Source organism: Sminthopsis crassicaudata, chromosome 3, assembly GCF_048593235.1.
Source record: "Sminthopsis crassicaudata isolate SCR6 chromosome 3, ASM4859323v1, whole genome shotgun sequence".
Classification (NCBI taxonomy): domain Eukaryota; kingdom Metazoa; phylum Chordata; class Mammalia; order Dasyuromorphia; family Dasyuridae; genus Sminthopsis; species Sminthopsis crassicaudata.
Genome location: NC_133619.1, coordinates 263,499,180 through 263,515,988, shown reverse-complemented (window position 1 = coordinate 263,515,988; position 16,809 = coordinate 263,499,180). Strand labels below are relative to the sequence as shown.

Below are 16,809 nucleotides of genomic sequence, written 5' to 3'. Positions count from 1 at the left end.
AGCATTATTAAGAAATACAATGAATAGTGAGACAAATTAATACAGGTAGGGGAACTAAATAAGATTCTATGTTTCTTCTTGATAAGGTTTTTTACATAGTCATTTTGCATGGGGAAAGAGTGTACAGTAAAGGTAGAAAGGCAAAATAGCAAAAGTTTTGTGCTCTCTTAAATCAAAATGTAAGGGGGAAAAGGTAATAAATCAATTGGTATTCCTTAATTTCTTTTCATACATATTCTACTATCTAGTGCTCCTATAAATGTGACTCAACAAAACTGTATTACTAGTAACCCTCATCAATGTAAGATGGCTTTTTTGTATTTTTCCCTTGACATAGTGCCTTGCACTATGCAGTTGTATTTATTAAATGTTTGTTTTTTTAAATTACAATGACCTTTACCACTGACGTATTTTTTCATGTGCTTCAATGTGAGTTAGCTTACCTGTTGTCCTTGAGTTGTCTGAAATAACTGGGCCACTGCTGCAAAAGCATCAGAGCTTGGCAACTGTGGCATAGTTGGTACTGAATTTGTAGGGACTTGTGGAGGTTCAGAAGAAACTTTTATTGGGGGTGGAGGTGAACCTACAAGGTAATGAAATAGCAAACCATAACATAGTCACAGTACTTAAAATGTTACCTTTATTGAAGAACTGTATTAGTCCTCAACAACTGCATTCCCTCTGACCCAAACATTTTATTTTCTCCATTAAAAAGAGTTATGCAATATAATAAACTATGGAATTTTATTTTTATACAAGAACAAATAAAAAATAATAACTAGTTTTTTTCTATAAGACTGTTAAGAGTATTAATTATAGCCTACTCAGTTGTCTAAGAATTAAGAATTGAAGTATGGAAGAATTTCCCATATATATGAATCATTTATAGTCAATATATAATGTAATATATCATATTATAATATAATATAATTATGAAATTATATTATAAAATAAAACAAAAAGCCCAAATCCTACATTTGGCTACATGAGCCAAAGATATAAACTTCATAAAAATCACTGCATTAAATAAATTCATAGGTTAACATTTGAGATTATCATACCTTCATTATTAGCAACATTTTCTGGCACTGAGGCAGCACTAGTAGCTCCTGCTGCCATGTCCAAAAGAGGCTGAATAATTTCAATTTTGAACACTCCATTTTTTTGCCAAAGGTTCAGAACACGAACTATTTTACTCTGTTGTGTGGGGAAGAGAGAAGGGAAAAAGATATGCAATAAACATGTCATAAAAGACATTCTTAAATATTTTTTTAAAAGCAAAAACATTTATTAGAAGAGAAGTCTCTTTTCCTAGGAAACAAATGTATATAGCATAGATAAAAGTGTTACATTTAGAGTCATAAAGAACTGAGCTCAAATCTGATCTCAAATGCTTAAGAGTTCTATGACCCTGGGCAAGTCTGTTTGCCTATGTTTCTTCATTTGTAAAATGGAAGTAATAATAACAGTGCCTACATTTCAGAGGGCTTGTGAGTATCAAATGAGATAATTTTTGTAAAGTACTTTGCAAACCTTTAAGAAACTAGCTATTATTATTAAATGGAATAATAGATTTGATTATATGAAAATAAGAGGATTTTGGATAAAACCACACACACAAAATCAAGAAAAGTTTGTAAGAAAAATCTTTGTAGCAATAATATGAAAAGGAGCTATGATTACATTAATATAAAGGTAATTAAGTCCTAAGGATATAGTTTTAGTTATCTAAGAAAAATAAAGAGAAACATATTGTCCAATATCAAACAGTAATGAAGTTATAGACATGAAATCAAACTTAACATTTTCCCTACGATGCCAGTTTATTAATTAGGTCACTATGAAACCCAAATGACAAATATATCTGACAAAAAATCTATCATATACAAAGAACTAAAGTACTATAAATCTTCAAGAAGAAATGACCAGAGTTTGTTAACAATTTTCATAGAGGAAAATACTAACAAACACACACCCCAAAACTAAATTCTTAGTAATCTGAAGAAACATGAAATGACTTTATAACAGCTTATTATCGTCATCAAGTTGGTACAATCAAATAAAAAAAAAAGAATGAGATTCAATATTAAAAAGAATATACAAGAACACAATCTGAATTATTCCAGCTTGTACTATAAGCTGGTATGAATCTTCTAGAAGGCAATCTGGCCATATGAATTACAAAATTGATTATACCCTGCAACCCAAGAATCACAATACTGAGGGTATATCCTAAAGTTTCAGTAGGGGAAAGATATACATATACAAATATCCATAGCTACTTATAACACCAAAGATGAATTCAATGGTCAGACAAATCTCCCAAAATTAGCAATACATCCAAATAATGATTAAGAAATTCAATAGAGGGGCAGCTAGGTGGCGCAGTGGATAGAGCACCAGCCCTGAATTCAGGAGGACCCAAGTTCAAATCTGCTCTCAGACACTTAGCTGTGTGACCCTGGGCAAGTCACTTAATCCCAATTGCTTCAACAACAACAACAATGAAAAAAGAAAGTCATTAACTAAAGTGATTTCTTTTTATCTCAAAACGGCATAAAAATCCAGCCAGAAGACAACATATAATAGAAAAAGAGAGGCACCAGAAAAACAAGTAACAACAACACAGGCAAAAACATTGGAAGCCTGTTAGTGTAATCAGAAAAGGATTAATCTATTTCTAGAGGAAGAAAAAAGAGCACTTCCAGAAAGTCCTAGAATCAAGGGAAACTGATAACAAGGGATCTTCAAAACTATCAAGAACAATAGACAAATACAGATAGGGCACCAACCGCTGCCACCAAGGAACTCAAATGAGAATATTCCAAGGTCCAAAGGTCCCTAGCACTCTATTAAAAGATATATCATAGAGGTTTCTGAATGCCTGACAATGACCCAAACCTAGTACAACAAGAAATAATAGAACAAAATCAAAAAAATTGGAAAAATTATTAGAAATTTGATATAAAAAATTTGACATGGAAGGAGAATAAAATAGCATAGAAGAGAAAATGGTAAAACTTACCCAAGTAAGGAGTTCCCTGAAAATTAGGAAAGATTAAAAAGAAACTCCATTAAAAAAAAAAAAAAAAAAAAAGGAAAGAAATTTTGTAAGACAGCAAGAAATAATAGAACAAAATCAAAAAAATTGTTTGAAATATGATATAAAAAATTTGACATGGAAAATAGTTCAATGAGAGATAATTTAAGAAACACTGAACCTAATGAAAAAACATGGTCTAAAAAATGGGAGGTTGAGTTGGACACTACATTTTACACTTTTATCCATTAGAACCTGAGAGCAAAGCTAGTAGATTAATAAGCATTTCCTGCCTTCTAGATTCTGAGCTAAGGATTAGAGATTAAAAAAAAAAAAAAAAAAAAAAAAAGCAAAAACACAGTTCCATTTTCAAGAAGCTTACATTTTAATGACAGAGATAAAAGACGAAAAAAAAAACTATACACATGCAAGATATATACAATGTAAATGGGAGGTAAACTTGAAAGAAAAGATACTATGAGGGAAATGGAAAAGAATGTTTGAAAATAGTAAGAATTGACATGAATCTTGAAGGAAGCCAAGACAGATGCAAGAAGAATATCCCAGACATAGAAGCAAGTCAGTTAGAAAACAAAGCATCAGGAGATATGGTATCATTTGCAGGAAACAGCAAAGAGGTCAATGTCACTGGATCACAGGAAATAAGGACTCAAGTATAAGTGCACTGGTAAGGTAGGAAAAAGAGCAGGTTATGAAGGATTTTAAATGATGAAAGATTATACATTTTATTCTGGAAGTAATGGGGAGACCCTAAAATTTATTATTCAATAAAGATGGCAGATAACATCACCAAATATGTGATTTAAGATCCCTCTAATAGCTAAGTATAAGATGCACAGAAGTAGTAGGTGAAGCTAGTAAAGACAATGAAAAGGCTACAGAAATAATCAAGGTGTGAGATGAGAATCTGTGCCACGGTGTTAATTATGCAACTAGAGAAAAGAAAATATATGAAAGATGATATAAAGATAGAAAAAAATGACACACCTTGACACTGGATATTTGGGGTGAAATCATGTGAGGGTTGATGATAGCACTGAGGTTGAAACCCTGAGTGACTAAGAGGATTGATGGTACCCTCAATAGTAATAGGGAAATTCAAGAGACAAGAGGATTTTTGTACATGTTAATTAACTGAAATATTCAATAGGTATCTTATGTTTTCAGGAATGGATGTCAAAAAGAAATTGGGGACTATTTTTAGATATGAGAATTACCTATATAGAAATAATTGGACCCATGAGAGCTGATGAAATCACAAAAATGAAACAATATAAAGGAAAATGAGAAGAGGATCCAAAAATAAGCTTTAAACATTACCTATGGTTCATAGATGTAACCTAGAGGAAGTCCTAATAATGAGACTATAAAGGAAGATTCAGAAAGAAAGGAAGCAAATCAGCAAAGAACACTATAATGAAAATATAGAGAGGTAAAAGTACTCAGGAAAAAAAAAAAGAATGATGGATAAATCAAAAGCTACAGAGGTCAAAAAGGATGAAGACTGAGACAAGGCCCCTTTGGATGTGACAATTAAAAGAACAATGGTAACCATGGAGAAAGCAGTTCCAATTTAGTCTAGAAATACATTAAATCTAATAGCAAACAACTAGGGATATGGGGGTGGTCATGTAGAAGGATGATACTCAGGAAATTAAATCAAAAATACATCATACCCCTTGATCCTAAAGGAGACATTAAAAGAACAAGAACTAGAATCTAAAGAGTAGAGGGTGTATCCCTCAATCATGTCTTCCAAGAACTGGTGATGAAAGCATGTTAATATCTCACCTCATGAAAAGAGAAGTGATTAACTCAAGCAGAATCAGAAGATATATACCTTTTGGGAAATGGTCATTGTGTGGTTTCATTTTACTTGCTGTATATTTGTTGCAAGGATTTAGTCCTTCCCCCTCCTTTTTTCTCATTTTTTTTTAAACTAGAGGGATGTTGGCAGGGAGATGTGCACAAAAATGATAGCAAAGAAAAGACTGCTATGGGGAAAAAAATAACATCACACACACACACACACACACACACACACAACGAGGATAGAAATTTAAAGGCAAGCACAGACAAGCTGGACAATCTGAAGGAAAACAAGCAGTACAAGGTAAAAATTCAGTTTTGTGAGCAATCTTTTCCTATTCAACTGTGGATAAGACAGGGAAGTGATCTTTTGTTTGATGTTTTAAGTTCAGGAGAAAAAAATTAAAATAAAAAAAACCAAATAATAATAACTCTTTAAGAATTTTTTTAAACACCAAATCAATGAGTCAACAAATATATTTATTAGCCACTTATGTACTCTGCTAGTTCTAGCACAGATGATATGAAATTTTAAAAAATCAAAACTTCTGCATATAAGTTTATACTATTTTCAGTCTAGTATGTATTTTAAATTCACATAAATTCACATAAAAAATGTCTTCCTTGAAAATAGGAATGACTGAACAAATTCTAATAAATGAACATGATGGAATATTATTGTGCTATAAGGAATGGTGAATATAATAGATTCAAAATAAAAATACAGAGAAATTATATGAATTGATGCAGAATAATCAAAACTAGGAAAACAAACATACATAATCATTTACAAAAACATGAGAGGAAGCAATATCAAAGAACTTCAGATTGCTTGCCAAAGCAGAAACCTCATGTCATGAATTTGAAAACCCTGATAACAAAACATCTTAAATTTAATCGAGTCTATGGACAGAGAAAAAAAATAAAAAATTAAAATGATAATGTTAGAAAAAAATCATTAAAAAAAACCCCCACAAAAAATAAGACAATTAAGTTACTAACCTTATTGTTATTTCTTTTAAAATATACTTAACAGAAATTCAGTTTTTTAATACAATTTTTGTTTTGTTTTGTTTACCTCCTCCATTCCAACATGTACGTACTGAAAAATATGTTATATAACCTCAACCAGAATAATGGGAGAGATAGAAGGGAGCAGAAAAAAAGTAAACGAGGTTGGTACATTTCAGGTAGAAGTAAAAAATGTTACATCCAATTTGCTGGTGACCTAATCTTTACCCACCCACCAACTCCACCTCCTACATGGTACTGTCATTAAGGTTGGAATAATCTATTCTATTTTTTTCCCCACTTCAATTTTATCATTTATTTTTAGCATGATTTTCTTTTTACATTGAGTTCCAAAGTCTTTCTCTTCCTCTCTCCCAAGCTCACAGCAAAAGTCAAGCAGCATCTCAATTGTCTATGTGAAATTATGTAAAACATATTTTGATATTGGTCATATTGGGGGGAAAAAAATGAGAAAAATATTTTTAAATTTCCACTCAAAGCTCATCAGGTTTCTCTCTCTGGAGGTGAATACCATTTATTCATCATTTGTCCTTAGGAACTGTCTTGATTTTCCATGATTCCAACTTTCCACAGTTGAGCATCATTACAACATTGCAGCTAGTGTATGAATGATCTCCTAGTTCTTTTCATTTTACTTTGCCTCATTTCATATAGGTCTTGCCAGGTTTCTTTTAAACTACTCCCATCATCATTTCTTATAGCACAGTAGTTCCCTAATACAATAGTATATCACAATTTGTTCACCCAATTTCCTAATTAAGGGTCATCCCCATTCCAATCCTTTTCCACCACAAAAAATATTTTTATACATGTTTAATGTCTTTTGGATAAAGATCTGGTATGGGCAGTATTGTTGGGTCAAGGAGTTTTACAGCCAATTTGCTCATAGTTAAAAATTCTTCTACAGAATGAATGAACCAGTTTACTACTCTACCAATAATTCACTAGAGTTGTTTTTCCATATTATCTGCCAGCATGTTTTTTCCCCTCTTCTGTCACATTAATCGGTTGTATAGGTAAGAAGTGATACATCATAAGTCATTTTAATGTGTATTTCTCTACTAGCAGTAATTCAAGACATTTTTTCCATGACTACAGATCACGTTCACTTCTAAAAAACTGCTTGTTCAAAATGCTTTGACTATCAATCGGGGGAATGGCTTATTTTTAATATTGATTCACTTTTCTGTATTTGAAAAATGAGAACTTGATCAGAGAAATTTGCTGCAAAATTGTTCACATTATTTCACTACCTTAGCAAATGTAGTTTCCCTGATTATCTCTTAATGGAGTCTATTTTTGCTTTTCCTCTGTCTAGAACTGTGATAACTAGCCTTGGTGTTTTTTTTGTGTGTTTTTTTTTTTTTTTTTAGTTCAGTTGAAGTCTATTATATTCTGCCTTAACCCTGAGGTTTTTCTGCTATAAACAAAAGAAAATATAAATAAAAAATATGTAAACATATTGTTGGATTCTGGTTTTAAATACATCTTGTTATACAATTTTGTTTTATAAGTAAACTCATCCATCATCTGATTTCTGTTTATTTTTTCCTTTTTAACTTGTTCCTCCTTCAAAAGGTATTTTGCATGTTTGTGGCAGCCCTTTCCATAGTGACTAGAAATTGGAAACTGAATGGATGCCCATCAATTGGAGAATGGCTGAATAAATTATGATATATGAGTGTTATGGAATATTATTGTTCTGTAAGAAATGACCAGCAGGATAATTTCAGAGAGGTGTAGAGAGACTTACATGATCTGATACTAAGTGAAATGAGCAGAACCAGATCATCATTATACAATGATCAATTCTGATGGATGTGGCTCTCTTCAACAATGAGTTGATTCAAACCAGTTCCAATTGTCTAGTAATGAAGAGAGCCATCTACACCCAGAGATAACTATGGGAACTAAGTGTGGACCACAACATAGCATTTTCACTCTTTCTGTTATTGTTTGCTTGCATTTTTGTTTTCTTTCTCAGGTTATTTTTTTTTCCTTCTTGATCCCATTTTTCTTGTGCAGCTATATAAATATGTATACATATATTGGATTTAACATACAATTTAACATGTATTAGACTACCTGCCATCTAGAGGAAGGGTTCGTAGAAGGGAGAAGGGAAAAATTTGGGAAAGTTTTGCAAGGGTCAATGTTGAAAAAATTACCCAAGCATATATTTTGTAAATAAAAAGACATAATTTAAAAAAAAAAAAAAAAAAAAAAAAGGTATTTTGCTTCTAACCATTGCCTTCATTCTCCCTTCTCCCCTCCCCCTCCCATTTCACTATTGTATAAGATGGACTGCTACATACAACTGTGTGTATGTATGTATATGGTTTTTTTTTTTTTCCCTTTTCCTTCTCTAGACCAATTCTGATGAGGTTCAGGCACGTCCCTCCCCACCATCCTATGTGTGTGCCAATATCCCTTTCGTATTAAAGACAATTAAATGGCTCTGTTTGCATGCCTTTTATGTAAGAACATTTCCCCCAATTTGCCTCTCCATTCCCTCTTCTCCCTGGGCATCTCTCTAACCCCATCCTTCTTTTTCTTGAGATCACTGAAATGTAATCAACTCTTATTCATGTCCTTCTAACTTCTCCTAATTATGACAAATTTTTAGAAGCAAAAATCAAACTGATTCTATCCCGTAATTGATTTTATTTTTGGTTGCTAATTTTGTTAGCTAACCTAAATCACATTTCACTTAATTGAGTTAACTTTAGAAATTCAGTTTTCCTGTTAATCATTGTTCTATGCGTATCAAGGAAAACTATTATCCCTGAAAGGTGAATGTTGGAGTCTGTAAGTTATCACTGCAACAATGGCTATCCTTCAAGAAAGTCTGGCCTGTTATCATTGTGACACTAACTAGCCATGCAGGTGAACACTACCAATGAGTTTTCTATAATGACATAATAGTTGTTGCTAGCCCTGCATTACAGATTTGAAACCAATCACATTGTTCCCCACATTTATGTGCTGTGGGTTTTGTAACTAGTCATATTATTTTCCCCATCTATGATGCTGCCTTTTAAAAAATGATTTGTCAGCTCTCATTCAGTCTTAAGCTAACTGAAGAAGCTAAGCCCTATTTATTGACAAATATATGCTTCAATAATAAAGTTTTAACTCAATTTGCCTTAATTTCAATAAGCAAACATGAAGGAATGAGGAAAGAAGACTGGTCTTTAGAGCAACCTGAGTCCTAAGATGGTATATTAAGGGCATGGGGACAAGAGTAAAGAAGAGAGAATTTCTTCTCAGAAAACTGCAGCAGAAATCCCACTTTCCTCCGAATCCCAACCCTTATGAGCCAAAGCAAAGCCCCTAAACTGTTGGGGAAGTTGCTAATTTGTTTGCCTAGGAGTACTGTTTGTGTTTAGTGTGACTGACTAGCAAGTGACAATCTGGGAAATTTCTTTCAGAGATTAGACCCTTGAAAATTTTTTTTCTCTCCAAAGGATGCTCTTATGCCATCCATATCCCTTCAGAGAAGTCATTAAAAGGCCCCTAGGGAATTTTTCTCTCTTTAAAGAGGACCCCACACTTCAAGCCAGTGGGATGTTTCCCATTCAAGGAGTTGGAAAAAGCCTGGAAACATAGAAACATTCCCAGTTGAAAGTTTCTAACTCAAAAGCCAGAGCAAAATTAGTCAGATATATGAGAGCAAATAGATACCATTAGATGCTAGACCTAGACTCAGGAAATGGAATCTTCCTTAGTTCAAATTTAGTCTCAGAAACTTATTAGCTGTGTGACACTAGACAAATCATTTAATCCTGTTTGCCTCAGTTTCCTCATCTGTGAATTACCTATAGAAGGAAATAGCATTTTTGCAAAGAAAACCCCAAACTGGGTCATGAAGAGTTGTACACTGTTGAAAAATGACTTGTAATTTTGAAATTGTGCACACTGATTTCTATTACATGAATTAGGAACTTTAAAAATATGTGCTCAAGTGGAAAAACTAGAAAAAAGGTGGTTAAAAAAAAAAAAAAAAAAAAAAAAAAAAAAAAAGCTCTCCCAGCTAGCAAGGATCTAACCCTCATAAATTTCTAGTGAAGAATAAAGAGGAAGACTTTGATGGCAAGTGCTTCTGTTTTGTATCTGTCTTGTGATATTTTCTGGGTAAAATAAACTTTCTTCCTGGGAAAAAGGATGTAAACTTTTCTAAGTAATTACATGTCTTCAGAAAAATTGTCTTTTTTTGATTTATCTGAACTGATGCAAAGTGAAGTGAACAGAACCAGCAGAACCTCACAGAAATACTGTTTAAAAATCATCGTCACTATAATTCGCAAATTAACGATTTAATTCAAAGGAGTTAATGAAAAATTATATCCACCTCCAAAGAAAGAACTGACAGAGTCTGAATACAGATCAAAGTATACATTTTTAAACTTTATTTGTTTTGGTTTTTGTTCTGTGTTCTTTTACAAAACAACTAATATATAAATGTTTTATATGATTGAATGTGTATAAACTACATCAAATTCCTTGTCTTGTCAATGAAGAAGGAGGGAAAGGAAAATTTAGAACTCAAAATTTAAAACAAAAAAATTATTTTTTACATCTAATTGGCAAAAGTTGTGTGTGTGTGTGTGTGTGTGTGTGTGTGTGTGTGTGTGTGTGTGTGTGTGTGTGTGTGTAAAGAGGTTATAGATACAGGAAAAAAATGATAATCTTTTCTCTCTACATTTCTAAACATTGTCCAGGTAAGAGATAAAGACAGATAAGAGAATCGTTGTTCCCTAATTTATGGTGTTTTTAATTTGAGATTAAATTTGTGACTGAATTTCTAAATTGTTTAACCATCTTTATAAACACTGAAAGGTTTTAGTGAATTTTGGGGTAATTGTAGAAACTGTTTTTAAGGAAAAGCAAACAAAACCCTGGAAATTACATGAAAAAAACAATTAAATCTTTATCACTAGATAAAGGTAGTGAAAAATTTGTCTTAGTTTTGGGGGAAAGGTGACTATTGACTCCTCAAAAAAAGTGTGTTTAAATTAAGGAGCAACTGAAGAGTAAGTAAATTTTAATTTGGAAGAATGTTTTGTGATATTGCTTTATTTTTTTTTGTAAGTGGTAAAAATAGAACTGTTTTGGTAAACTAAGAAAAGGGGGCAGCTAGGTAACACAGTGTATAGAATACCAGCCAAGAATTTCTGAAATTTAACTAATTAATAATAAAGGGCTCTATATTTTGAAATATTGAAGTATAATGGCCCTTGGAAACTTTATTTTTAAAGTTTTAAATATTACAATTAGTAATTAAAAATCTAGATTTGATTTGGATGAAAATTTACTCTATAATAGACTGTGATAAATTAGAACCCAATATGAATTATATTCACTATTTCAAATTGGGTTAATAATCATGCCTGGAAGAATCTTGGATCAAAATCTGGTCTTGGAAATGTTAGCTATGAAACCTCAAACAAGTTACCTGACCTCTATTTGCCTCAATTCCCAGATAACTCAATAGTTATTTTAAGGATAAAAATGATACATAACAATTATGAAATGTTTAACATGGTGTCTGGTATATGGTAAGCACCATGTAGGTGTTAACATTATTACTACTATTATTTAGTTGACTTTACCCCATACTGGGTAATTCTATATTGGGTTTTAAATGTGAGTAGAATAAAATGCCAATAGGATAAAAATGAATGAATTTCTGTAATATAATTTGTATGAATTGATATCATCTGACTGGTACTAAGTTTTGTTTTATGATAGTGCACATATTTTTGTATTTCTAAATTTTCTTATATTCTAAATATTGAGAACATTGTATAACAAATATTGTTAAGAAGTAAAGGTAACAGGATCACCCAAATTCAAATCTAATCTCAGACACTTAATACTTCCCAGCTGTGTGACTCTAGGCAAGTCACTTAATCAAGTGCCTGGGGGAAGGGGAGAAGTAAAGGAAATTGTATCACTGGAAAGTTTAATTATTTTAATTTGGACACTATGAAATTGTTAATTCATTAGATGTTAGTGTTATGATATTATAACCTATCAAGTAAGAATAATTTATTATTCTTTGTTCTTTTCTTACATCAAGGAAATCTGTTAACCTTAAAAGATGCAGGTGAATGACAGGGAGTCTGATCTGTTTCTGTAACACTGACTATCCTTCAAGAAAGTCTGATGTTATCACTGTGACACTAACTAGTCATGTAGGTGGATACCATCAATGAATTTTCCTAACAACAATATGAAGGAAGGGATTTTTGCTAACCTTGAATCCCAAATTTGAAACCAATCATATTTGAAACCCCATGTCTGTGATGCTACCTTCTTGTTTTTGGACTTTTCCTCCTTTTTTCCATAAAAATTATCAACTCTCATTCTAGCTCTTAGTTAATTGAGGAGGCAAAGACCCTGTTAATTGGCAGAATCACATTTTGCTAATAAGCAGTGCCCTGAACGTCACCCATGTTTATCTTTTTATGCTTCTCTTAAGTATTTTCTTTGAATGTCCTATTTTTCAATCAATTCTGGTTTTTTAATTAGGAATGCTTGAAACTTCTTTATTCCATTAAATATCCATTTTCCTCTGAAAGATTATACTCAGCTTTGCTGGGTATATTATTCTTGGTTGTAATCCTAGCTCCTTTATCTTTCAGAATTATCATATATCAAAAAAGCCTATAGCAACTTTAATTTAACCAATAAATTTTCTGTGATCCTGATTTTTGGTTCCATAAGATATGAATTGCTTCTTTCTGGTTGCTTGTTTATTTTTTTCCTTGACTTGCTAAGTATGGAATTTGGGGATAATATTCCATTAAGTTTTGCATTTTGCAATTGGTAATCAATGGATTGTTTTAATTTCTATTTAACCCGCTGGATTGAAGATATCAAGGCAATTTTCTTTTTTTAATTTCTTGAAACATAGTATCTAGTCTCTTTTTTTTGATCATGTTTTTCTAATAATCCAATAATTCTTAAGTTATCTTGGATCCATTTTCCAAGTGAGTTGTTTTTCCAGTGAGGTTTCACATTTTCTTCTTTTTCCTTTCTTTTGACTTTCATTTTTGATATCTCATGGAGACATTAGCATCCATTCATACATTTTCTTCAGTTAGTTTTTGTGCTGCTTTTACCACACTATTAAATTAAATCTCTCTAATTTTCCTGCATTACTCCTTTCTTTTCCCAATTTTTCCTCTATCATTTATAATCTCTTTAACTCTTCCAAGAATTCTTGTTGGGCTTGGTTTTAATTAGGAATTTTCCTTGAAGCTTTAGTTGTAACTATTTTAGTGTTATTGTTTTCTTCAGAGTTTGTTTTGGTCTTCCCTGCCACTAGTACTATTTTATAATTATATTCTTTTTTATTTTTTCCAAACCATTTCTTGACTTTGAACTTTGTATTGGGCTCTATTCACTTTGGGATGGGGAGGAAATGTCTCAAGCCTCAGACATTTTACATGCTACTGTCTTTAGAACTACATCTGGAGGTTTGCCTATTTTTGGTGTTTTCAAAAAGATGTGTTCCAGGGAGAGGTGTGGTCATGCCTCTCCAGCTCTGAGTTCTGATCTGTATTCAGATAGGGCCCCAGCTCCTCTACATCGGAAAGTACTAGCACTCTTCTCTGCCCTGAAACCGTTACAAGCATTAGCAGTTTTTTTAGCTCTGGAACTGTTCCCTCTTTCCTTCTGATAGACCACAAGAACAAGTTGCCAATCAATGCCAGCTACACCTAGTCTCAGCAACGGGACCCCTATTCTATTTTCTAATCAACTGTCCAAATCCGACTGTCCCTGGTTTCAAAATTCCAAAAGCTGCTGTTGTAGCTGTATGTATATCTCCTGTATGTGTATGTAGGTCATTCTCCTATTGACCTTTTAAGTTAGGCCAGAAAATGTCTCCTGGCCTTTGTTGGTTTATCAACCCAAAATTTGATTTGAGAAATTAATTTAATGTTGTTTAGACTAAAAATGTTGAAAGTTCAGCTAGGCTGCTGCCTCTAACACATCATCTTGCCTGTTCTACCTCCAAACTCTGAATAAAATAAAACCACATAACATTCAAGTAAATGAATCTCCAAAGTAGTGGAGTTATTACTAATAAATGACATTTTAGATAGTGTTTTAATGTTTAAAAAAAAAAAGAGCTTTATAAGATATAAATTGAAATCATATATAATGGATACAATACTTATCAATAAAGAAAATAAAAGTGTTTTGTAAATCTTAAGAGAACTAACATTGATTGCTATATTACTATTACTTACTTTGGAAATCATAAAAATACAAATTTGTAGTTGAACTATTTTCAATATGGAAATAAAATTATAGATTAGTTAAGTTGAAAAAATTAAGCTTGTTCTTTTGTAACATGGCATTAAAATTCTGATACATATGCTTCATGAGCTTTTCTGATAGTTTATATCAAGCAATCATTATTTTACTACCTAGGGACAACAGATAGTGCTAGAAAATAAATTCCTCATGTAAGGAAGTCCTTAAAATTCAACAGAGAAGTAGAATTAGATATCAAAGTAATAGGACAAAGTGAAATCATGCTTTAGATTGAACCCAAGGACAGAGGCTATAAAAACGTTTAACTCTGATAGAAGTAGAAATTGGCATTTTTGAGTACAGTGACTGTAGTGGTATAAAATATCACCATACTTCATGTCAGTTCACATTTGAGAAAAGAGAAGATTTAAAGACAACAACAAATTCATGACTATAACTTTGAAATCAAAGATTAAATTGAAAGAATCTTACAGATCATTTAGCCTTGAAGAAGACTTCCTTTTTCAACACCCTGGGCAAGTAATTGGTTTTTCAAATGAGCTTTTTACATGTAGTCTAATCATGAACTAGTCAGAAAAAAATATTAAAATCAACCCCAATTTATAGCATATTTTTCTACTATATGCTTACTAAATTCCACTTTAATACATTTAACTTCTGAGAGATCTTTGAGGCCTGTCATTCAATTTATCAATTATTTCTCCTAACTTTGTCTCGCATGGAAATTTCATAAACATATACCCAGTCACTTATCAAAATATTTACCAGCATAATGTCAAGCCATATTCTGGAGACAATGAATTAGAAATTTCCTTTCATGTTGAACCCATTAATTTAAATTTAAATCCATGAATTATTATTCAATGGATCCACTCAACCACTTCTGAATCTAATATATCGCTAAGCCCACATTTCTCTACATTATCTACAAAGATAGCACAAGGTTGATCAATAATATGCTAAAATTTAAGTAAATGATCTATAACATTCACTTGATCTACCAATAGTAAAAAAAAATATACCATCTATCAAAAACATTTATTAAGCAATTAAAATGTGCTTTTTACAGATAAATACAAAATACATATAAGAGAGGGAAGATATTCTAAGTTGAGATAATCATAAAAAGCTGCAAATCTATAGAAGGTAGTGCTTGAATTATATCTTGAAAATAAAGTCAAGATTTATATGAGGCGGAGGTAAAGAGACCATGCTGTTCAGGCATAGGATTTGGAGGTAGGATATGAAGATAAAAGGATGGACAATTGTGGTGAGGAAAGAGTCAGTTTGACTGTTACCACAGAATGTGAGAAGAGTAATAAAAGTATAATGAGACTGAAAAAGTAGGTTGGAACCAAACTGTGAATATGTTAAAAACCCAATGGGTGTCCATGTTTCATAGTAGAGGCAACAGAAATTAATTTATTCTAGGAAGACTTTCTCTGATGAATCCATGATGTATTTTAATGATCACCAGATGATCATTGGTTCAATTTCCAATAGATCTCAAACAAATTAGTTTGTTCTAATCAGTTCTAAAGTATCCAAAATTTATGCCAAGAAAAACTGGCCTACAGTTTGTAGTTTCCATTGTCTCCCCTTTTTTGAAATTTGGGACATTTGCTTTTCTCCAAATCTTGTGACTTCTCTTTTTTTCCATCATTTTTCAAAGATTAATGACAGGTTCAGTAATTATATCTGCCTCCAGTATCCTAAGATGTAATTCATATAACTTTCCCCAATAAAAGTAAAGTTTAAAAGGAAAAAGAGTTATGCTTAATATTTTTCTGTCATATTTATATAAAACAAAATTATATAAGAGATGCACATTCTCAAAAATTGGAAACAAAATCTAATTTTCTCATGTTTCATGAAGAACTATTGGAATATCATCCAAAGGACAAAGAAATCATTGTGTTTCTTTAATACACAACTGAGATTATTAAATTTAATTCAACAACATTCAGAATACACAAGATTTCAAGTTCTAAGTTTTAATATTTAAACTATACCTTATCTTCAGATGGACAGAGATATAAATACTGGAATGTAGCTGTTATATTTTTAGAGAATCTTGGCCCAAAAACATCCTTGTCTGTTCCAAATTGATGACGAGACTGCCGCACAATTGAGTCAATTACATATAGTCCTGGAACCTTATATTCTGGCTTACACTGCAAACATAAAAAGGTAATTATTAATTATTACAAGAAAAACAGTTTATAAATGTGAATGATTTTGGACAAATCACTTAATTTCTCAGTACAAATAAAACCTTAGTAAAGAAACCAGATTAAAAATTAACCAACAAAAACTATTGGCCTTTTTGTGTATTGCCCAAAAAATCCATCAGGAAGAAATTTTTCAAAACATGATGTATAAAATATCCTAAATTCACCTACAAAGACACACAAAAATCATAAAAATACAGCTATAAAAACCTTGAAGACTTAAATTATCAAAAACATATGATAGTAATTGTTCATGGTTGGCCATTCTAATATAAAATGACAATATTGTATAAATTATTAATTTACATAATACCAGATGAATCTAATACCAAAGATTACAAAGTTAGGAAAAAATGGTAATGGAATTCATTTGGAGGGCAAGGATCT

At 31.8% G+C, this 16,809-nt stretch overlaps 1 protein-coding gene across 5 annotated transcripts in view; it reads right to left on the bottom strand.

The window, feature by feature from the left end:
* Window positions 1–16,809, bottom strand: part of SCAF4 (SR-related CTD associated factor 4) — a 91,406-nt gene that overhangs the window by 43,528 nt on the left and 31,069 nt on the right. For all 5 annotated transcript variants that reach the window (XM_074300664.1, XM_074300667.1, XM_074300666.1 and 2 more), the window contains exons 4-6: window positions 16,204–16,365; window positions 1,062–1,197; window positions 444–583 (exon numbers count right to left, since the gene is read on the bottom strand). In XM_074300664.1, the coding sequence (XP_074156765.1) occupies window positions 444–583; window positions 1,062–1,197; window positions 16,204–16,365 (438 nt within the window). The remainder of the gene's footprint in view (window positions 1–443; window positions 584–1,061; window positions 1,198–16,203; window positions 16,366–16,809) is intronic.